General features: G+C 41.2%; 1 protein-coding gene across 2 annotated transcripts in view; it reads right to left on the reverse strand.

Annotated features, from left to right (window-relative positions):
- doc2b (double C2-like domains, beta) overlaps positions 1-11,663 on the reverse strand; it is a 157,091-nt gene extending 145,428 nt beyond the window's left edge. For both annotated transcript variants that reach the window (XM_054754563.1, XM_054754562.1), the window contains exon 1: positions 11,024-11,663. In XM_054754563.1, the coding sequence (XP_054610538.1) occupies positions 11,024-11,345 (322 nt within the window). In that variant the 5' untranslated portion in view covers positions 11,346-11,663. The remainder of the gene's footprint in view (positions 1-11,023) is intronic.
- Between the last annotated feature and the right edge of the window lie 13,209 nt (positions 11,664-24,872).

The following is a 24,872-nucleotide window of genomic DNA, read 5'->3' on the forward strand; positions in this document are numbered from 1 at the left end:
ATTTAACGTCGCTAAAAACATGCTTGGGAATGTTGCACAAAAAGCCAAATGAAATCCCCCTGCCTTCATGGACGACAACCCTCCGATGCCAAATGGATCTGTGTAATAGCTGGCATTATCATTACGTAACACGCTCAGCGCAATGAAGGGAGGGCGGGGGTCACAGTTCAAGTCTGATAGAGCGGAGCACCTCGCTGACTCCAAACCAGCGCTTCCACCGGCTCACAGCCGACCGACCGCCGCAGCTTTAGCGAGGCGCAGCCATGACAGCGAGTCATTACGACTGCGTGACAGCTTGCACATAATAGGATTCTCCTTCAAGCTTTTCACGTAGATTGATGCAAAGGTCTGCAAATGTCTTTGTGGCCGGCCAAAAGCAACAGATGGCTCTGCAGATTTCTTTCGCTGGCTCTTAAAGGGAATGGAATAACAAACATTAGGCAGAAAAACTAGAATAGCATTTGGTCGATCCATAACTTCAGCCATGCTACTGTATTGTGACGAGTAGCAGTTTCTGCAATCAGGAGTGTGCACTCTGACAAAGAATGAGGCAGTATTGTGAATCCACAACATCGAAAATGGCCGTTGACCTCAACAAAAGGCTTCCCGCAATGATGCAAATCATCACATAGGTGATGTGAGAGGATTGGACCCAACAGTTTTGCTTCTGCAGTGTCTGAAAACAGCAAAAAGACAGAAAGTTTCTCAAACTAAAGTGGAAAAAAGTCTCATCTTTGTTGTTTTGATTGTATGTTTGCTAACAAGGGAGTATTAAACAAACTGGACTCTACCATTTGCATTCTGTGGCAAGGGGAAATTGTTACATTGCGAATCAAATGGTGAAAAAGAGACGATAATTCAATTTTTCTCTGCAGATTCTGAGGGCCAGGTGGCATCGTCAAAAAAAAAAATTAAATTAAAAAAGGATTTCTATGAAGCTATTGTAGATATTTTATTTACAGTGTAGCCACGGTTAGCGTCATTTATCCGTTCCAGAAGGTCTGACTCAGACCGAAACGTGCTCTATCCAAATCCATTTTTCCCTTAATAAATAATGTAAATCCAAATCATCCGTTCCAGAAAGCCAAAAATGTAAACAATACAATACAATTCTAGTTTTACAAACAGAAAACAATTCAAAATGCATATAAATTATGAATGAAAGGGATAAACTCCAAACATAATGTGGGTCAATCGCATGATATTAAAAAAAAAAAAAGATCGATATCATCCACCCTCACTATGATGTCTGTCACTTTGACTGATACACAGGACAGCCAGTCTGACATTAATCTGCCATTCATAGACGTACACTCCAACAATACATCTAAGCTTTGTTTAAACCACATTGCGCACCGCTTATGCGCAGGCTACGAGACAGCTGCCGCTTCACCAATAGCATGAGCTAACTAGAATTTATTTATTCTAAACTTAAGAATAGGTTTGAAACGGAGTGGGGAAGAAGGACAAAGTAAGAAGCCAAAAATGTGCCACTTCCACACAGAATGGGAGGATTACTATTTTTCCACTATGTCATGTCGGACTGGCTGCAAGTTAAGGTATCATCAGTGTAACATGACTGACCCCTAGTGGATAGAATACTACATATGACTTGTCTTTCAATATGCCTTGACGAAAAAGCCATAATTAATTAATTAGTTAAAGTTTGAAAAACCGTGATAGAGCAAGGGGGTGATGTGTACTGTGTACATGACCCAAATTTCTGTTCAGTTATTTGGGCTTGAGAGCCATTTTACTAGGCTTGTAGAGGCGCAGGCTTCTAATACTCACTAACGGTTCACTAATAATGTAACGATACCGTCATGATACGTGACATTATGAGATGCGCTCTAACAGTCTCTGAGCTTATGTTATTTGATCTAAAACTTGATTTTTCCTTTACGCTGTAAAACAGGGGTCTCAAACTTGCATTCCACGGGCCGCAATTTTTCGAAGCCCTCTACTCGACGTCAAAGTTTAGTGTAAGTGCAGCCTGTGCTCCCTGGGGAGATGGTAAGAGGCACTTTAACTTGCTTAAAGGAAGGCAGCTCTTTGTTTGGGTAGCAATAACCAGTACTGAACTCGCAGTAAGTATTGGATGTGTGGTGGTAAGCCCGACTGGGCCAACCATAAATTTGCCCCGCACGCAAAGTCTGACTCCAAGATTTTCTCATAAGTTGGCAGCCCCCTAATAAAACGAGGTCTGAGGTGCTCAATGAAGCGTTTAAACCCGACATTACTCACCATCGAAAGGGGCTGGCTCTTTTTTGTTATAGCTAATGACTTTTTGCCATCTGTGGGAGTTCCCACGTATGATGCAGCATCATATGCGTGGTTAGGTTGGTCGTATTAAACTTCCCCAGTTCTGTGCCACCACGGGAAACTTGTGCATGATAAAAGTTTTGCACTCAGCTGCAACGTCTTTTTGCTGCCACACTGCTGACATCACTCCTGTTCCTTGTTACTTTGTTAGCACGCTAGCAAACACTGTTGTTATGAACACATGGTCACTGCTGGATAGACGTGCTGGGGAGGAGTCTGAAATCGTATGCTTGTATCGGCGTGCCAATATCAAAAATTTGACATGCAGGCCGATATAATCAAATATTGTTTTTTTTTCTTTTGCTTCTATCGGCTCGATATCCGATATCAATATTGGATCGGGACATCCCTAATATATATCATTATGCTACAAAAGCAGTTGTTAATGAAACAGAGATCACGAACCATGGAAGATGTTGAGAAGTTGTTGGTGTTGCAGTGGGGGCAGCTCCAACGTAGTTCTTGGGCATAACAATGTTAATAATAATAATAATAATAACAACGTCGCCGTAGCTTGGTTATTATGCAGGTCACATTTAAATGGAGTTTTGACGGCGCTATACTTATAAAACTATACTTATCCTCTATGAAAATGTATTGTTTGTTCATGTGTTTGGGTGTGTGGAATGGATTAATTGGATTTACATTATTTCCTATGGGAAAAGTTGCTTCAGTTTTTGTACATTTCAGTTTTCGTCTGAGCTTTCGGAAGGAATTAATAAGGAAAACTGAGGTTTCACTGTACTTGTGCAGCTTCATCGTGACACGTATGCCTTGCTGCTGCCACCTTGCAGAGCAGAGGAAGTGCTGCATGAAGGAACACTTTTCTAGTTGGACTAAATGGTTACATTATTTGGGTGACGTTTGGCAGGCTGCCTATTGAGGAACACTACGTGTTGCGACTGATTCCATGCTGCTTTGTTTCGTTGACATCCCTTTAGCTGCTCTCACCGGGCCAGAACAAAAACTTGACAAACTTTGTCTTTTGTTTGTTCTTTTCATTATCTTTATTGTGCTGCCCACCCCCACCACCCACCTTGCCTCTAGAGCAACTGTTGCATGTAATTCTGTATCAAGGAAATACAGTTGCACTGCTTTATGACAGTATTTCACCCTGAGTGAAGCAGCAATGTCTCTTTGTGTGTTTGTACACTCAGGGCCTGATGTACAAAGATCCCAAATAACGAGCGTTAAATTGCAGGAGCCAAGTAAAAAATTGCACGTAGAATAATCCCTCGCCACTTCATGACGCGAATTTAGCGGTTCACATCCTTTCTAAAATATATTAATGACGAAGTCATGCTTTTTTGTGGTTGAATAAGACATTTTATTAGTGAAAAATATTAATGTTTAGCAAATTTTATGTATTTTTTGCCTAAATTAATCATTTTCAAGCATAAAAATGGCTAAATGAAGTAAAATACAAAATATAAGGCATTCTGAAGATGCATTCAAATACCTGATATATAGTATTCTACATTGGTCATTAGGTGTCAGTAATGTTTCACTGATTGTTTTTTAATAATTATGATTAAAATTCCAATCTGTTGCAAGGTGTATACTGTAGAATAGGATATAATAACAAAACAACATGCCTACACGTAATGTGATTGTCATGTTTGGTCAGACAGACAAGCACCAGACCAGATCGCAGGTTTGAATGATCTCACAAAGGGCACAATAATCCCTAACACGGGCTACCGTTGAAGCCACAGCTAAAACTCAACTCTGAATACCCAATGTCACTTCCTGTCGGTGCCACCGGAACACATTTACAGCAACACACACGAGTATGAGTCTTATTTATGTCTTAAATGGCTTATTTTCTCTTTTTATATCTACTATATCAGGTAATAGGAGTGTAACAGTGACATACATTACCGGTCAAAAGTTTTAGAACACACCAATCTTTCCAGTTATTTATTGAAATTCAAGTCGTTCAAGTCCAATGAATAGCTTGAAATGATGCAAAGGTAAGTGGTGAAGTGCCAGAGATTACAAAAAAGGTAAGGTTACCCAAAACTGAAAAATAATGTGTATTTCAGAATTTTTCAAAAGGCCTGTTTCAGGGACCACAAAATGGGTCAACAATTCAAAGCTGTTCTGCAGAAATGGAGGTTGATTAAGCCTTGGCAGTTGGTGCAACTAATTCCTACAGGTGTTCCAAGTTCCGGAGTACTTACTACTTACTCTGTCTGCATAAAAACAGTGTTTAACATCATTTGGACAGCAGTGTACTGGTGTAGGGATGAGCTGGATACTCGTTTTACACGGTTACGGATGATGCATTTTTGACGATTACGAGCATGGAACGAGTACAGCTCGTCATTATCCGTAATCGTGATGAAGGAAAATCCTCATTGGGTAACTACTTATGTATTCACTCTTTACGCTCTGTGATTGGCCAGTCACACACAGCGACCGCCACTTCCGAGACAGACTCACTCCCGCCAGAGAGAGGAGCTATGCCTTGTTTCGTTACGTACAAGACAGAGTTGAAAACGGCTGGTGTTGCGTTGGTCACTGACAGTGTTGTTTGTTTTTTTTCCAGTCTGCTTGCTTCTAATTTGGCTGGTGATATAAAGTCAGTTGGAAAGCTTTGCTCAAAACCCTAACCCTAACCCTAGTACTGAACATGGTGCTTTTGAGAAAACTACAGTGAACAAGGCTGACAGATTTTTCCCTGTTTGGCATCACTGGATGTTTGCATGGATGGATGAGAGCATCTGCCTTCCAAACGTGCTTAAAAAAGATGCAAAAACACTGACCGCAAACATGTTTCAGATTTGATAAATCCTATAGCATTATTACATTTGAATCTCTTCTTCACAATATTTTGCGTGTTCTGATAATCTCCATATATTCTGCTTTGTAGGTCTTTTAATAAACGCAAACTTTACCATCTTAGATTTTACCAAAAGCTTCTAAAATATACTTTAAAAAAGTGGCGTTGTCACACACATTAATTCTGCATTCGTTTTGCCAACATTGTAAAACTGGTCTGTGTAGCATTCGATCTCAAGTGAACTAAACAGTATTTGGTGCACACCGGGCACCAAACACACACACCAGATGATCGCGTTCACAGTTGACCAAACTATACTAGCAGAGCAAACACACCAGAGTTACTTTTAACTGAACCAAACATAATAACCCTAACATCTCATAACCGTAACCCTAACTACGACTGTAACCGTAATCCTAACCAGAACATTCTAATGCTAACCCTACCCCCTAAACCTAACCACAAGCTCCTAACCCTAACTGTTGATTGGTCACTTCCCACAATGCAAATGGAATGGGAAAGAATCCATCCATTCACTTTTTTCTGCCACTTACGTAAAATGGTAAAACGACACTACATTGATAACAAATGACGACGGATATTGTGGGTATTAGCTGCAAGCTAACACTAGCAGCTAAATCACTCACTCAAATACCTTTTCATCACAAATCCCAAATTTTGGTTGTCCAGCCACCTTAGAAGAATTCACGTCTTTCTTAATCTAACTGGATTTGACCTCACCAGTTGGCGAGTAAACAAGGCAGCAGTCTAGAGATGACGGGAGGGGGGACACACACACCACCAGACCACCTCCCCACCACACCCGCCAACCCCCCAACAAGCATCCTCTGCTGTTAACACAATTTGCTGTGAGGCTTATCTCAGAGAAACACAAGAGCGTTTTCTCTGTCATGTGGGTCACGCCCGCTATTTCTCCTAACCCCGGTAGGGACGTGATACCCTTCGTCCCATTGGCAGCAACTATTAATTGATGTGGTGGAGATGCAATTGGTTCTGATTAGCCCCTCCACCCCCTCCCCCCAACCACCACCACCACCACCACCACAACAACATCCCTCCCTCTGCTGGGTTACCGCACTTCAATTAAAAATCAAGGTTGAGGCACAATGAACGGGACAATTCTGCTCTTATGCAGATTAGCTGCTCAGCTATTCACCAGTATTGAGACGTATGTCCCCCGCACCCCATGTGGACTCGGGGGACTCTGGGCGTCTTATCCAGGAGGCAGCATGCAAATACTGGCTCAAGTCCCGCGAGACAACGGGGAGCCGATCTGGGCCATGGCTCCCTCGTTATCACAGAACTCTTTTGGAACAACAGGAGGGACAAAAGTGATTTATCAATCATAAAAACTAAAGGACATACTTGGTTATTATTCCGGCAACTAAATCACAATTTTGGGGTCTTTGACGTACTGTAAAATTCACCAAATTTTGTGTGCAAATTAGGGATGTCTGATATTGGTTTTATATATGCCGATATTGTCCAACTCTCAATTTCCAATTCAGATATCAACCGATATCGATATGTTTACCATCACATACTGTATCTCCTGTCATGGAATTAACACATTGTGTTGACCTACAATGTTGTTTTAGACATTTCTCTTGGAGATGAATAAAGTGTCTATCTATCTATCTATCTATCTATCTATCTATCTATCTATCTATCTATCTATCTATCTATAAACCAAGTGTACTTCTGTTTCTGGGTCATGAGGTTGTTTTAGCCACTTAGCTCCTGCTAAAGAATCGTTGCTTGTTGTTGAGTTACGTGGAGAGTAAACTGATTAGTGCCACCTACCTCCACTCCTGTCTCGTTGTGAACCGCATCTCCACTTTTGGTGACCCTCGCCGTGAGTAAAAATGTCGACTGACAACAGAGACAACAAAACCGTGCCGGCACTGCTACAAGCTAAGCTAAGTTAGCTAAGGTTAGTGCTATCTGCGGCACACCCACACCCACGTGGTTTCAACATATCAAGCCCAGTTCCGATTGTGAGGAATAACACAGGACGTGACGAAGTATTTCCACGTATTGGCGCAGCTGGATGCCTCGATGACGGCAAGTACGGGAGCCCATAGGCCTGTATATACAGCAGCAACGGTTTTTATTATCTATAGGGAAAACCTGATACAGATATCAACCGATATAACATTTTTATGCCAATATCGGGCCAATAATATATTATTATTATATAAGTGAACAAAGAACTTATGCTGTAAAAGCCACAGGTGGCTGGTTATTTTTAATTGCATTTATTTTTTGCATTTACATTGTCAAATACCATATACTGTATATCCAGCACTGAACTCACAGTGAGCTTGTCACACAGAGAAATGAATGGCGGGGTCATTAGACAGAACACTGACAACAATCGCAGTGCCGACACTAAAATGACAGCAAAACATGTAACTGGTAAGTAAACACACATAGGGCAACTGCTACTACTATGTGGAATAATAAACGAAAAACAAGTGCCTCAAAGCATGCTGGGAAATGGAAACACTGCCAGCAACGGTAGTGATGCCCTGCTCCCAGCATTCCTTGTGGCTCCTTTTTGTAATTAGTTGCTCATAGTACAGTACATGTTTAGAGTCAACATAGTTGTAGTTTCTTATCCTCCACTAACAGTAGTTGCCCTGTGTATGTGTCATCGTGTTAAGTTGTGTGATGGTTGTCATGTTTTTTCTTTTATGACACCGCAAGTCATGTTGAGAATGCCCTCCTGTCAACCAAACAGGTTGGTGCTGTCAAACTCCACAGCGAGATAAAGTAAGAAACAAAGAGGGTAGGAAGATGGAACAGATCTCTTACTTTATTGCTGTGGATTCAGGTGTCGTTGAGATTGCCTTCCACCGCTGGATATATTTCATCGCATGAAGCAATAAGACATAGTATCAAGTGAGGATATTTAACAGCACATTAAACTACAACTCTCATATGTCCTGTTTGCGTTTGGAAAAAGACAGGCACAACTGGGATGTAATTACCTGGCATCATGGATGTGTCTCCAGGTTGATTGCTTTATCATTAAGACGACACTCCAGCAGATGCGAGTGACTAATTGCCATATCAGCTCGGAAGGACAGGAGCGCTTGTTTGCGTAACACTGCACAAGCGCTCTAAATTCACAATGCTTAATGAAAGTGCATGCTAGGCGTTAGCCTAACGCTATGAGAAGGTAATGAGGGTCCCTTGTGTCAAGGTCAAGTCTTAAGAAGGCACGCTAACAATGGAGGAGAACGAGATTCTCCTGTATTTACCAGACACATTTTATCCAAGAGGACACTCAGGGCTGTAAGAAAAGGAAGCATTGCAGCAAAGTAATTCCTTACTGCAACAACATGGCGTCAAGGCTACAAGTCTTAACAAGGTAACGAACAATAAAAAGGAGGCAAATTTGAGGGCAGTATGAAAAGGGAGCACTGCAGCAAAGTAGAGACTGTGGAGCATAGTAATTCAGCAACAGAGAAAGCACTATGAGAGTGTAGTGGGGGTCCCTTGTGTCTTCTGGGGTGACCAAGAACAAGAAGAGTCAGGACTGAGTCCTATAAAATGTTGTATGTATGATATAGATCCAGACAAAGGGGACTGTTTGTGTAATCAAATCCTCATTTTACCTCCACCAAGCACAAAAGGACAATTTGACTGCGGTTTGTTACTTTGACCGATTACACAGAAACTACAAAACCGATTTTCCTGAGTTTCAATTTCCATTATTTTGCCTTTTGCAGATCGTCCACTTGCATTGGTGGCTAAGTGAGTCAGTGGCGCAGCAGATCTAAACAAAAATTTACAAAAGCAGTGATCCCTTGTTTATTGCTGTTAATCGGTTCCAGACCCGACCGTAATAAGTGAATTTCCGCAAAGTACGATTCCTGATTTAGCATAGAGAACCTGTTTACAACGTTAACATTAGTAGAGCCGTCTAGACATGACAAATAACACCCTTATAGTCACCTTTATATTGCTATTACCCAATACAGTAGACATAATGGTGTGTTGCCATAAATGCGTTCCTGAGAGGAACAACGTGGGGGCGGACAGGACCGCCACAACAGTAGTTTTTATTAGGGGTTATTTGTGCCTGTTGTGAGATCAAACCTGCAATAAAAGCCTGTTGTCCCGATGATCAAGTCTGGTGCTTGTGTGTCTCACCCAACATTACTGACACCTAGTGACCAGTGTAGAATACTACATATCATCACAGTGTTTTTGAATGCCCTACATTTGTATTTTACTTTACATATTTTGAAAATAATAATTTAGGCAAAAAAATATGTAGAATTTGCTTAAATATGCATTTTGTTTGACCAGTAATAGGTTGTATTCAACCATAAAGCAGCATGATTTATGAATTAATGTATTTTGAAAAAAACGTGATAGAATTAAACTAGTTACTGTAGCTCGGTAGCATGCTATGTTTAAAGTGGCGGCCGTCTCTTGTGTCCCTGCATTCATTCCGTAGCCTGCGCGTTACAGTTGCACAATGTGGTGTAAACAAAGAATAATAGGAGTGTAAAGGTGACTACAGGAGTGATAGTTCATGTCTACAGGGCTCCAATTATGGTAAAAATCGCATTTAGGAAGTCCTAAACAGGTTTTCTATGCTCTAACTACGAAAATATTCTGTTTATTAATATTGAATCCTCCTCGTCGGGTCTGGAACCAATTACCAGCAAAAAAGGAGGGACGACAGGAAGAGTATTGCTGGGTCATGAGTTAGCTTTCCTACTGATTGACTTTCTAGTTCGTATTTTGTGCAAATGCAACTTTCTAAATGACCTTATTGTTAGTGTGCTATAGCCCTGCCTGCTGCTTTTTGCAAATGCATAAAAGCACGAGCAAGACAAGTTAGGTTAGACTTAGCAGGATTAGGCAAAAACTGCATGACTGTTTGCCGATACAATCCACTCGCATTGGTGGCAGAGTGGGGCAGTCACCCAACAGACGTAGCAACACACTGGTTGCATGGCTGTCCCTTACAGGAATGGAGGGTATGGCCGTGGCATGTTCTGATTTCTCAATCATTGCACTCCTTAGTGACATCCTAATACCTTTTTCCACAAAGGTGTTGGGCTAAACAGAATCATGGTTAGGCCGCCACCTGCTGCCTTGCGAATGCATTTTCATTTGGACTCCCGAGTGAGGAAAACATTCCAGTATGGCGTCAAATCCTTGTTGCTTCGCTGAGGTCATCACAGAACAACATCTGCCTCCTCTTTCTCCCTCTGCTCTCCATCATCCTTTCCTCTAGTCCAGTTCAGGATTAAACTACCCTCCCCCTGCCTCGTGCACACCGGATTAACTCTGAAAGAGGAGGAGGATGTCACACGTTACCCTCCAATCTCTGGGAAGGAGGACTGAGGATCCTTTCGGGGGTCACCTGTGGATCGCGCATGCATTGTCTCATTGCTGCATGTTTTTACTGAAAGAGCTATGAATAGCTATGAACCAAATCGTTCATTGTGAGTGCCCCGAAGAAAAGAAAGTGGGACAAGGGGTAGGATTCTGCTTCTCCCTACTCCTTTTCGGACATGTGGAATTCCTTCATGTGGTTTGTTAAGTATTTCCCAAACAAACAAAACCACGACCACCAGTGTCGACATTTGCCGGCTATGTTAACATGCCATCTGCAGGAGACAGAGTGGAGTGGGAGCTTGGGGAGGAGGCTGCAACTGCTGCAGCAGCAGCAACAGTTGTCTGATATGCGAGGCGGAGAGTTTTGTGTGTGTGCATGTGTGCGTGTGTGTGTGTTTTGGGGGATGCACAAGGGACACACAATGCATGTCAAGAAGAAAAGGTGATGGATAAAAAGGCGGATGGATGCCTGGCAACCGGTGGAAGTCGAAAGAAAGAAAGGGTAGGAATGGATTGGAGGGGGGCACTCACTGGAGTCATCCGAGTCGTATCCCTCCACGTCGGGCTCCTCGTCCCTCCTGGCGGCCGCCTGCAGGGAAGCTGACGCTCCCACACCAAACGCCCGGTCTGGGCTGTCTTCATTCGGGCGCTCTCTTTCCGGGGCAACGGTAGCGGCGGTGGTGGCGGCGGCGGATGGAGCAGAGCGCGGGGGCCCGGCGGGCTGCAGGCCCCGAGGGTACCGTGGGAAGTAGTCCGAGATCTGCTTGATGGGCAGGATGGGTCCTGGGCACACGTCAATGGCCATGTGCTCCTGGATGCTGATGGTGGGTTTCTCGCCTTTGCGTTGTGTCATGCATGCGGTCCAGCAAGGAGCCGTCTCCCAAAAGCATGCACAAACTCAGAAAAAAACAACAAAACTACAAAAAAAAACAAGTAACCTCCCAGTGCTGTCTATTTAGGTGGACATGTGGAGGCTGCCGCCGCGTCTTCCACTGACGTCCTCACAGCCTGACCATGCTGTCTCCATGTCACAACCTCCCTGCTGCACACACACCCATGCGCGCACACAAACACACACACACACACACACACACACTACTACTTTCCTTCCAGGCTCTCCTCTTTGGAGACCCCCCCTACACTCCACCCACGTCTGCGCTGCCGATCTGGGAGAGAGCAGAGGCAAGAGTGAGTGTGCAAGGAGAGGGAAGGGAATTAGAGAGGGGGGGGAGGGACGGGGGATCAGCTGATGTCACTGCCTAGCAACCAACCGGTAAACAGGAACCATCAGCCTGAGGTGCTTAATTACGATATTAGCCCCATCCATCTGTCGGCGCGAGTGGGAGATCCAGCGTGTTCACGTTAGGCTGCGCTCACACTTGTGGTTCCGCACCAAAGATGCAAAAAAGTGGTTCGGTGAAAAGGAACGCTCGTGCGTTTGTTCTGTTTGTACAGTTCAAGTGTGAACGCCATCATTTGAACCCACACAAGTGGCCCGAGACTGGAGAAGAATGCATTTGGTCCAGACCAAAATGTGAATAAAAATACTTGGTGTGCAATTTGATGCGGTTCGCTTAGCATTCACACTGGTATTTTTGTCATGTAATGGTAATGGTAATGGTTTAATTCATCTTGAACATGCACACAAATTACACTGCACATCACATCATACAATTCACACTTCAGCCTGTCCAAATAGGAGTAGGAAGAAGCAAAGCTTATTTAATCCTATCCCTCATCCGTCACCAGACTAAATGATGATAATAAATTGATAATAGCTGATGAAATAATTAACAGAGATACATTTTGACCATGAGTGAGTACAAAGTACTCACCAGAAATGAAGAGTTACTAGCCAGTGTAGGACTGGTTAGACATAGCATTGTATGTGCACAGTGGATCAGGTGTCTTCTTCCTTGTACATTATAAACATCAACTGCTTGTACTGTTTCTTGAAATCGCTCGTTTTAGTGCATTTGAGTTCCTTACTCAATCCGTTCCATAACTTGATTCCACGCATTGAAATGCTGAAGGATTTTAGTGTTGTTTGTTTGTTTGTACAAGTGCTTTAGGTTAAATTTTTCCCTAAGATATTATATTATATATATTTCTCCTCTCCCGTTGAGAAGAATTTTTTTTTACGTTTTTGGGTAACATGTTATTGTTTGCTTTATGCATAATGTTAGCTGTCTGAAAGTTTATCAGCAAATTTTTATAATTGTGATTTTAGGGATAAAGGCTTTGTATGTTCCTTGTAAGCAGCATTATGTGACCAAAGGTTGTGCAGTAAAGTAATATGCATGATTGATATATGATGATATATATGACTAATCATAGATAGGATGAGCCCACTCATCTTTGCAGAATTGTTGTAATTCATCCACATTAGAGGGTTTTCCGGCATGAACCACCTTTTTAAGGTCATGCTCTCAATAGAATCTCAATAGGATTCAGGTCAGGACTAGGCCACTCCAAAGTCTTTGTTTTTCTTCAACCAATCATAGGTGGAGTTGCTGGTGTGGTTTAGATCCTTGTACTGCTGCAGAACCCAAGTTTGAACAGATGACCGGACATTCTCCTTCAGGGTTTTATGGGAGACAGCAGAATTCATGGTTCCATTTACCACAGTAAGTCTTCCAGGTCCTGAAGCAGCAAAACAGGCCCAGACCATCACACTACCACCACCATATTTCGGCATGATGTTCTTTTTTTAAATGCAGCGTTACTTTTACTGGACATGTAATGGGACACACACCTACCAAAAAGTTCAACTTATGTCTCGTCAGACCACAAGTATTTTCCCAAAGGTCTTGGGGATCATCAAGATGTTTTCTTGCAAAATTGAGAAGATCCTTAAAGGGATAGTTTGGATTTTTTGACATGAAGTTGTATGACATCCCCATCAGCATTGTAGAGTGGTTGTCTCCCAACCTGAAGGTTGCAGTTCGATCCTCTGTCCTCCTGTGATCATGTTGAAATATCCTTGGGCAAGAGACTGAGCCCTGAGTTGCTCCTGGTGCTGCGTCATCAGTGGGTAAATGTGCTAACAGTGTCAAAGCGCTTTGAGTGCCTTTAGGGTGGAAAAGCGCTATACAAGTGAAAGACCATTTACTATTCAATGTTTTTGTCATTTGTGGATAATGGCTCTCACTGTGGTTGTATATATATACTGTTGCTGTGTATATATATATATATATATATATATATATTTTTTTTTTTTTTTTTTTTGGTGTTGTTGTTTTTATATTTAAATTAGGGGTGTAACGAATCGTTTTAATAACGATTTGATTCCTATCACGATTCGTGGTTGCCGATAAGATTCATACTGGCTCATTTACAACAATACAATCTGAAACAATTCAGTGACTTTAAATCGATTCAGTCGATTCAGTTTTAGCCAAACGTTTTAGTCTGACTGAATAAATACCTGGATACTGGACAGTGCAGGTGAAGTTTCCTAGATTTCCTTGTTTTTTGTATGGGAATCAGGTATGAATTAATTATGGATATAAAACAAACAAGTAAACAGCAATTAATGGCAAATGCATTCACATTTTATTTGAGTGCAACCAACTTCAGGTTGAATAAACAATGAAAGAACTGGTTGAATTAAATAAAGTCTGTGATTAATTCTATCTGAGAAAACTTGACTTTAACTTTAATTTTATGCCTTTCACTTCTCTACCACAAGTATTAAAGAAATTAGAGCAAATTTCATAGCGGGAAATAGTGCCTTTGGTTCCCATTGCTTTAACATTGAGTCAATGTGGGATAAATAAAGTACATACATACATACATACAAGACAAAAGCTGTGATCGACTCACGGACCAAGTCAACAAAGTAGCCATGTACATTTTTTTGCTAATCAAGAAGTCCAGGGAAGAAAAATAAGTATCATTTCATGTAGGCCTCACTACACACGCCACACTACAAACTGCATGTACACAGTAATTCCGTGGCAAAATTAACATCTTTCGCAACATGAGATTTTAAGGAAATTCTATCTACAAATACACTGTAGATCCATCCATCCATTTTCTATACCGCTTCTCCTTATTAGGGTCACGGGGGCATGCTGGAGCCTATCCCAGCTGACTTCGGGCGACAGGCAGGGTACACCCTGGACTGGTGACTAGACAAACAAATCATTCACACTCATATTCATATTCATACCTACGAACAATTTATAGTCACCAATTAACCTCACCTGCATGTTTTTGGAATGTGGGAGGAAACCGGAGTACCCGGAGAAAATCCACGTGCACAAGGGGGAGAGAACAGTGTGGAGAACAAACTCCACACAGAAATGCCCAAGGGAGAATTGAACCCAGGTCTTCCCGATCTCCAGGCTGTTACTGTGTTGGCCAACGTGCTAAATGTACGAGACCGTGCGTCCCTACACTGTAGATATTAAAGTGAATTTATATCCTACATACCTTTTATCTTCTCCTGAAGCTCCGATCCCTGAGTTTGAAAGGCTTAAAGTTGGACTTAACTTTTGAAGCACTCGTATGACTCAATGTGGTCCAACACTACATAAATATAAAGTAGATAAGTATAAATCCAGTATAAATGATGACATCACAGGCAGACTGGGTCGAGTGTAGCGTCCAAGGTGTAGGGCGTCTGGAGTCAAAAACTCACTTTTACATGACGTTAATCGTGCGCCCCACTCTACGGCATGAATAATCAATTTACGCCAAATCAAACTGTTACAGGAGTTTAACGTCTTTATCATTAAAAGTGCTTAAAAACACACACATATAAAGCCTCCATCCATCCATCCATTTTCGATGCCGCTTATCCTCATTAGGGTCGCGAGGGTATGCTGGAGCCTATCCTGCCGTGCTTAAATCCAATGCTTTATTTCCTAGTATTGAGTCAATCCATTGATTACCTTTTAAAGAATGTTAGATCGATATATGTCATCCTGAATGGAAACTTTGCTGGACACAGATCGATGTAGTTGGATCATAGGAATATAAATGGATGCATCCATGAATCGTTACACCCCTAATATACACGTATACATACACACACACACACACACACCCTGGTTTCCTCGCACATTCCAAAAATATTCATGTTAGGTTGATTCAGGGGTGGGCCCCATTGGAGGGGGGGGGGGGGGGGGGCACGGTGAATTGTCAGGGGGCCGTGAGAGTCAAGGAGCACTTTCAATGTTAATGCAGACCTGCCAGCAAGTATGAATTTATCATACTCAACATGCGATTTGACTGTTGAATACGCTTGTGTGCTTCACAGCTCTCCATTTTGTTGTAATTTCCTGGTTTCAGTTTCGAGTTCAGTCTGTACAGTACAGATAAATACATAGATATGATCAGTTTCACAATATTATTTCAAATCGTGGGGCGTGAAAACATTTCTGTCCCGTAGGGGGAGCATGACAGAAAATAATTGAGAACTCCTGGGTTAATTGGAGACTCCAAATCGCATGTGTCAAACTCGAGGCCAGAGACACTGCAGGTTTTCTCGCCAACTAGTCTCTTCAGCAGGTGATTTAATTGATGAGCTCCTTCCCTCAAATTGAAGGTGTTGATCATTAAAATCAACTGCTTTAGTGAATGGCTGGAAAGAAAGACACCCATCCATCCATCCATCCATCCATTTTCTATGCTGCTTATCCTCATTAGGGTCGCGGGTATGCTGGAGCCTATCCCAGCTGCCTTCGGGCGACAGGCAGGGTACACCCTGGACTGGTCGCCAGCCAATCGCAGGGCACATATAGACAAACAACCATTCTCACTACCATTCATACCTATGGACAATTTAGAGTCACCAATTAACCTAACATGCATGTTTTTGGAATGTGGGAGGAAACCGCTCCAGCATAGCCCCGCCACCCTCGTGAGGACAAGTGGCATAGAAAATGGATGGATGGATCTTATTGTTTTGTCACCGCCTGTTCTCAAACTGACCGTTCTGGTCTAGACACTGCTCACAAGGCAAAGCAATGGAATTGCACACGTCACCTAACAATTCTCTTGGTATTTCCATGCATTCACGTTCAATGACTGCTCTCAATTCAGCGACTGTTGCAGATCTCATAGCATAGACTTTGTCTATTCGGTATTTAAAAAAAAAAAGTCTAGTGCCGTGTGGTCTGGTGACCCAGGAGGATATTCAACGAAACCCCGCCATACAAACCACCTGTTTGGCAAGATCTCATCAAGGAAAGATCTAACATTGCAATGGTAGTGTGGGTGTGCCCCATCTGAAAATAAAACTCCTCATCTTCAAAGTCTTCTCTAATACTTGGCATGACACTTTTGCAGCAAGTGTCTACATTTTTTTGGGACACCCTGTGTATATATATATATACAGTATATGTATATATGCATCCATCCATTTTCTATGTGTTTGTCCTCACTAGGGCTGCAGGGGTATGCTGAAGCCTATCCAAGGTGACTGGCTGCCAGCCAGTCGCAGGGCACATATAGACACACAGCCATTCACACCACAATTCATACCTATGGACAATTTAGAGTCTTCAGTTAACTTTACATGCACAAACACACGGGGGGAGCATGCAAACTCCACACAGAGATGCCCCAACAGAGATTTGAACCCAGACCATCCTGATCTCCTGACTGTGTGGGCCAACATGCTTTTCTTTTTATTACATTTTAAAAAGTCATCTACAGTGATGCTGCTCGTTTTTATCTGTCTGGTCACACATTGATTCCCTAAAGATGTGCTAAACATGCTTCCAACATACTGAGTCTCTCAGGAAGCAGCCCTTCACAAACATATCAACCGATGATGGCGCGCCCTCTAGTGTTAGTTGTGCAGAATTATTTACATATTTATAGTGGAAAATTCAAAACAATTGGTGATGAAGTCTTTGGTGTACAAGTTATCGCATAATTTTTTAAAAGCATGACTGTGTTTCAGATTGGCTGCTAGTGATTGCTGCTGAATCGCGGATGAGAGCCAGGAGGGGCGGACTCTGGAGTATTTCAAGTCTACCTTTGTCCGTCCCCAGACACTCATGCAATTATCTCAGACGAGTCAAGTAGTAAACATAGAGGGAGTTAAAAAAAACACACACACACACAGATGTCACACACCACAACTGTTGACGTGTAGTTGGATCATAACAACACTTTTAAGGCCTTTATGGCCCCTTCGGGATGTCACTGCCTCAGTTTAATTGATCCATCTCACCATGAAGGAAGTCACTTTAGTGTGGTGGAAGACAAAGCCTCTCCCTTGAACTCTTGAGGCACGTGTACGTTGTTTTGATTTGATTAGTTTGATTCTCAGCTCAGTCGACTCTCGACTCTTGAATTTCAAGGCTTCACTCTATTGCGGTTTTTCAAAATATATGAATTAATAAATCACGCTGTTTCGCGGTTGACTATGGCCTATTGTTAGTCAAAACACATGTATATTGTAGGCAAAAATAATTTATAGAGTGGGTAAATATTTATTACAAGTAGATTTTAGAATAATATTGCATTGATGTGCATTGAGTGCCTTAAAGTAAGTACAGTATAGATATAACTGTTTAATCAATTAATCTAATAACTTAGTGAATGATAACAAGTACTTTATAGAAATAATACTTGATTAAATTGTTGAGTAGATGAACATCTGTTTAAGTGTGTCAAAGGTTAAACAGAAATAGTGTGGCGCTCACACATAATGTACAATCAACCGTAGGCCAGCCGGGATCAGCAGCCAGATAAGGGAACAGACAGAAACTAAGTTGAGCCTTGAGATAGGCTGGGGAAAAGAATGTTTTGTTTATGTTGGCATAAATGTCAACAACTACAGTAAGTGTAATCAGCTGCTGGCGTCACACAAGCTTTGCCAAGGAATCCAGGAGAAAGTTAGCTTTGGAGAGACTGGCACCAATGGTCTGAGCAAAACAACTATAAAACGGCAGATGGGACTATCGAGCCGGACTCTCTCTCACTCAGCTGGAGGAGCAGGGAACCGCTGCATGAGACGGGGTCCGGATCTTCGTTAAATGCGAAATTGATCTGTCTGACTTATTTTTCAATCCATTTTGTAAATCTAATTTGGTGTGTGACTTCTTTCTTTCTCATAACTGGAGATTAACGAACACGTAAGGGGGAGGTGAAATTGGCTTAATGAATTTTCCAAAGTGGTCCTTTGACCCTTAGTAGGTTGTGGAGAATTTCATCTCCAACTATATTTAAGCTAATTTTACATATTTCTGGCCTATATTAAGCATTTCTAAATAAACTAAAATACAACCATAAGGTATTCAGAAAACGTATTCAAATACATGTCGTTGATATGTAGTATTCTACACTGGTTACTGTCAGTAATGTTACACTGATTGTTTTTTAATAATTATTATCAAAATTACAATATGTTGCAAGGTGTATAGAATAGGATGTAATAATAAATCAGTATTCCTACACATTTTACCCTTGGGACCGATTTGGTCCATTGACTCCCATTAAAATCACATATTTCTGATATACGGTAATCCTGGAATGTTATAAAAATGTTCTCAAGGATTACTACTAAATGGCCTCTACCTAAAAAAAAATACAGTTTTGACAAGGAAGAATAAAGCCAAAGCAGGGCGAATGTTGCCCTCTGGTGGTCAAAACTGAAAACACCATTTATTATTTATACTGTACAGTCATGGATAAAATGATTAGACCACCCTTGTTTCTTCATTTTATTGATCCATTTTAATGCCTGGTACAAATAAAGGTACATTTGTTTGGACAAATATAATGATGATAACAAATATAGCTCATAAGAGTTGAATTTAAGAGCTGATATCTAGCAACTTGCATGGTTTTCTTGATGATAACCAAAATCACTTAAGTTTTTACATGAATAGCTATAGCATTGTACTGCCAAAAAATGTAACTCTTCTCGCTATTTTTGTTATCATTGTTATATCAGGCATTAAAATGAACAAGAAACTGAAGAAACAAGGGTGGTCTAATCATTTTTTCCCATGACTGTAGACGCTGGTTTGAATAAATCACTTATCATATCGTGCCCAGGGTGGCGTTTATTTATTCAATTGCAGACAGTGGGAGGTGCCCTAAGGGTTATTTGTACAATTTTTTTTAAAAATAATAATATTAAATAATAATACACAGTACAGTATGTGTAACATTTTGCCAGAATTAAAATATTATCGTTAATACCAAAATAATTTCTATTAAATTTTTCAAAGTTATAAAATGTAGTATTATGGTGCCAGAATTAATGAATCTTAATAAAAAAAATATGTATATTAAATTCTAATAAATAATAGACTGCAGTATTATAGTATCCAAATGCATAAAACAAAAACAAATAATAGATGGGGGTTTTTTGGGCCAGAATTAAATAATGGTCTTTGATACACAAAATAATTCATATGGCATTCTGATGAATTATATAATGTAGTATTATGGTGTCCAAATGAATTGTACAATAATATAGGTTTTTTACATTGTTACAATTAAATAATGACACACATTATACTGTAGTATTATTGTATCCACATGCATGCAACAATAATAAATCATAATTTGACTATTATTTTTTCACATATTTTGCCAGAATTAAATAAGGATCCTTAATAGAAAAAATATTGTATATGACATTCTAATAAAGAATACTGTATATTGTAGTGTTATGGTGTAATGGTAATGACATGGTAATGGTTTTAGTTTATTTAGAACACGTATCCAAGATTACTCCACTTGTTTACACTTGCACAATTCAACATGTCCGAAAAGGCGTAAGAAGCAGCAGAGCTTATTTAATCCTACCCCTTCTCTGTTTCACTTCTTTGCTCCACTTCCTGTATTCCATATGTACTATTTACCAATGTTTTGTAATGATAGAAGAAAATGATAAGGATGTACATAATGTAAAATATAATGAACAGTTTGTAGATGGTTATTACAGCCATATAAATAAAGCATGTAAATTGACATCCACAAATAGATTCTGAATAATTGATAAGTTATAGTTGAAGGAAACACTGTTTAATGATAAGTGAGTGTTGTATTGTTATCGTGATCATTCGTGAATATATTATCCACGAGTGTGGCACAGTGGGTTGTTGTTCTGCTTGGTCTTGTGATTTAGGGATATACATTAATACTACACATTGTGTCTATGAAGTCATCTCTTGTCTTTTACTTATTCGGGTTAAAAACATCGATGTTGAGGTCCACACCTATGAAAATTGTCAAAGTTTTGCTTGTTAGACTGCATTTTGAGGTGAAAACAACATGAAAACCAGAGAGCTGTCTATGGGTGAAAAACAAGCAATTCTGAATTGTGAAGAGAAGATGGAAAATCAATCAGAACCATGACACAAACATTGGTCATAGCCATTACAAGCATTTAGAATGTCCTGAAGAAGGAAGAAACCACTAGTGTATTAAGTAACAGACGTGGATCAGGTAGACCAAGGGGCTATCCCCACAGAAACATCTTCAGATCAAAACGACAAATTATTTTATTGTCATGTATTGTCAGCCTCTTATCCACACAGGAACGGCGTTCTTGGGTGACCTGAAACGGCATTCTTCTTCCAGAGTGGGACAATCTGAAAACGGCGGCTTGTCATTGCCGTGGAGACAGGCAATACGAGAACGATGATGTCACTGATCCCCCGCCGCATCGGCGCTTTGACGACAAGCCAACATAATACTTGAATGTTTCGACGGACAAGACTCACCTCAGTCGACATTCTCCTGATGTTTTGTTGTCTTATGCTCCATAATGACTTGCAGAAGTAATTCCAATTCTCATAAGCGGAAGATGACGGACTTATGCGCATGCGTTCTTTCTTCTTCTATGGTTTGGAGTGCCACGTGGTTCCGTCTGCGTGCCTGTTCACAGCGCTACACGTAGGTGTGCCTCGTGCTTTACATTGTTTTCAGTCAGTGATGCATTCTGGATGCAACAATATTCAACCCGTAAAAGAAATCCCCAAAACATTCCTGGGTAGAAGGAGGTCCCAAAAAAAACATCAGCAGGTGATGGCAGAAACATTGTGAAAGCTGTGAAGACCCTGTTCCTATACTTTTGGAGGGCACTGTAGGTCTACATACAAAAAATGTCCTCAACTTAAGATCCAGTCTAGTCCAATCCATTCTGGGTTGAAAACTGTCCACTTTTCTCTTCTTTGAGCGTAATGTGTATTTTTTTTCTGTTGTCTCTGGCTCACTTGCCTCGCTGTCCTCTCACTCCTCCATTGTCAGTGTTCAGGGCAAGGAAGGCGGGAGTAGCAAACGGACTTCTTTACCAATAACTTTCACTCGTCTCGCTGTCCTCTTTATCCGCATGTATCACCTGTTTCTGTCTCCTTTCCCCATAACTTTCACTCGTCACTCATGTCACTGTCATCTTTACCAACATCTACAACCCGTTTCTATCTCTTTTCCCCAAAACATTCATTTGTCTGCCTGTCTTCTTTATCTGCATTTATCACCTGTTTCTGTCTCCTTTCCCCATAACTTTCACTCATCACATTGTCCTCTTTATCCGCATCTATGACTCATTTCTATCACCATTCTCCATAACTTTCATCTCGCTGTCCTCTTTATCCGCATTGATCACTAGTAGTAGTAGTATCATGCAGGATGACTTAACTCGCATGCCGTAAAGTCTAAAGAAGAAAACTAGAAGTGCCCCGTCAAAATATAAAATACCGTACTTAAATAATTTCTTGACAGGTCCGTATGGATGGCATCTGGCTCCAGACTCAAGACTTCGGCCTGCCAGTTAGTGATCCCTGGCCCACGCCTTCACAGGACCACTGACGCTCGGGCAAGCGTGAGCCCACATTCCCCCAGTGGTGCATGCTGTGTCCAGCAGAACGTCCAGACAGCGAGTGCGAGGTCATGCCCTCGTGGTGGCACAACCGGCATCCGACAGGGCGTCCAGACACGTAAAGCACAGCAGGGACCCCAGTGATCACACGCAGAGTGGTTGTGACAGTTTAGTGCATGGCGGCCATTGTAGCGCTGAGTGCTAACTTTGCTTTTTGCTCCACGGTGGCTCAGACGTGTGAACAGGCCTTTGTATGAGCGTGGCTGAGACATACATGGACTGTGTACTGTAGTATTACGGTGTCCAAATGTATTCTACAATCATATTACATAATACTTTTGTAATTTTTTGCGTTTTTTGCCAGAATTAAATGATGCTTAATACAAAAAAATCTTATATTACATTCTAATAAATTAAATACTGCATTATTATAATATCCACGTGCAGTTTATAAATACATTACATTTGAATTATTTTCCTTTTTTTGTCAGAATTAAATAATTTATATTACATTTTAATAAAGTATGTACTATAGTATTATGGTATTTACATTCATTTTAAATTTAAACAATTTTAACTCATTCAATCCCAACCATTTTTCAAAAGACAACTCCTTCAGTGCCGACCATTTTAGACGATTTTGACTGACCTTTCAAGGCACACAGAATATTGTGTTCGATGGCTATATAAACATGGAACCCATAGAAAGATTAGACTCCCGTCCATCAAAAAGTTGGTTTCTACCTTTTTCCGTTCTTTAGTAATCAGCAGTAGAACATTGGTGAGTTTTAGGAAAAATATCAGTTCCCAACTAGAAAGGTGAGAAAACCAGCTTTTTGTGAAAAGATACATTACAAGCATAACTTTCACTTCAACACAAATATTTGCTGCTTTTGTGACAGCTCAAATATCAAAACAACTATACCACAGCATAAACAACACAAAAATGGGTTGTTTTACATCAAAATAATGACATTATTTACAAATAACACCATGAACTATTTACAATGTTCACATTTGGAACCAAACTATGTGTGTGGTACTCCGGTTTCCTCCCACATTCCAAAAACATGCATGTTGGGTTAATTGGTGACTGGTAATTGTCCATAGGTATGAATGGTAGTGAGAATGGCTGTTTGTCTATATGTGCCCTGCGATTGGCTGGCGACCAGTCCACGGTGTACCGCGCCTCTCGCCCGAAGTCAGCTGAGACAGGCTCCAGCGCGACCCTACTGAGGATAAGCGGTATAGAAAACGGATGGATGGATGGACTATGTGTGCGCGTCTCTCTCAGGAGCTGGGACAACTGGACAAACCTGCACCTAATCAGGCTGCCGTCTACCGAGGCTGAGTAGGGGCAGCTGTTAGCCGCCGCTTCCTTACCTGACACTCCAGCCAGCTTGCTCATCGCTCACTAGCCTCTTCTACACTTCCAGGACACCGGCGTTTCCACTTCTGGGTTACTCCAGTTGTCCCTATCCTCCTTACTCGTGGGTTTTTGTGTTTGTGACCTTTTTTTCCCCTGAGGCGCCGCTCGTCGCGGACCTCAGCGCCTTTAGTTTACTTTTTGTGGCTGCCTCCGTTTAGTTTTTGCCACCACGCGCACACCGTAACGCGTGTTGGTGTGTGTGTGTGTGTGTGTGCGTGCATACGTTAAAATTTCCCCACAATGCGTAACCGTCTGCAATCCGCCCCAGAAACACGATTGGTTCTGCGCACGTGCGACCGTCACTTCCTCCTTTTTACCAACGTTTTATGACAGCTTCTGCTATGTCACGTGCTGTGGTAGTTATTATTTTTAAATCTATGAACATAAATGGTCAATAACCATACTTCATGTATGTAATATATTGGGGGGGCATTTTATTAGTGACTCTTATTAAAAGACTTCGTTCGTCTGCTATTCACCAAGTCTGAGCTACGTTAAAAAAATTACGCAATGCACGTAGCGCAGACGTAAACGTCATATCCGGTTACGTGTAACGTAAATAAATACAATAAAACACATCAAAAGCAATGATATTTGAATGTAAACGACCATAAGCAGAGCGCAATGACGGCTTAATCTAAAGGATTCAGCTAAATGCCATTCATCTAAAGATATCTTGCTAGCAAAATTGCTTTTTTTTTTTCAGTGGCGAAAAAACTTAAAATAATTCATGGAACCCAGAAAAGAGGTCTTCTAACTTATCCAGTTGCACCATGAATATGATATAAGAAAAGATTGATTATGTTGTAATTCCTCAAATCTTAACGTTTCTGAGAGTGGGGGGGTTGACATATTGCTGCGGTAAAACAGATCGACAGATGGCATAAATTACACATGCCTAACGTGACTGCCGAAAAATAGGTAGAGGATGGAGACGCGTTCTGTGAACCGATGCCGTTTCCAGTATGGATTGCGTAATGACACTCCTCCACGCTCTCTCACTTCCTCCTTCTTGTCATGTGTGTTTACTCCGTCCACATGATCTCTGCTGAGCTCTTATAAAATGCACTTCTGCCACCTTGTGGCCGTTTTTATGGCTTAAAATTGCTGTGAAGTGAAATCCATTTGTGGGGAGTTGCATCATCGCCTCTTTT

This window comes from Dunckerocampus dactyliophorus, chromosome 16 (genome assembly GCF_027744805.1).
Source record: "Dunckerocampus dactyliophorus isolate RoL2022-P2 chromosome 16, RoL_Ddac_1.1, whole genome shotgun sequence".
NCBI classification, from domain to species: domain Eukaryota; kingdom Metazoa; phylum Chordata; class Actinopteri; order Syngnathiformes; family Syngnathidae; genus Dunckerocampus; species Dunckerocampus dactyliophorus.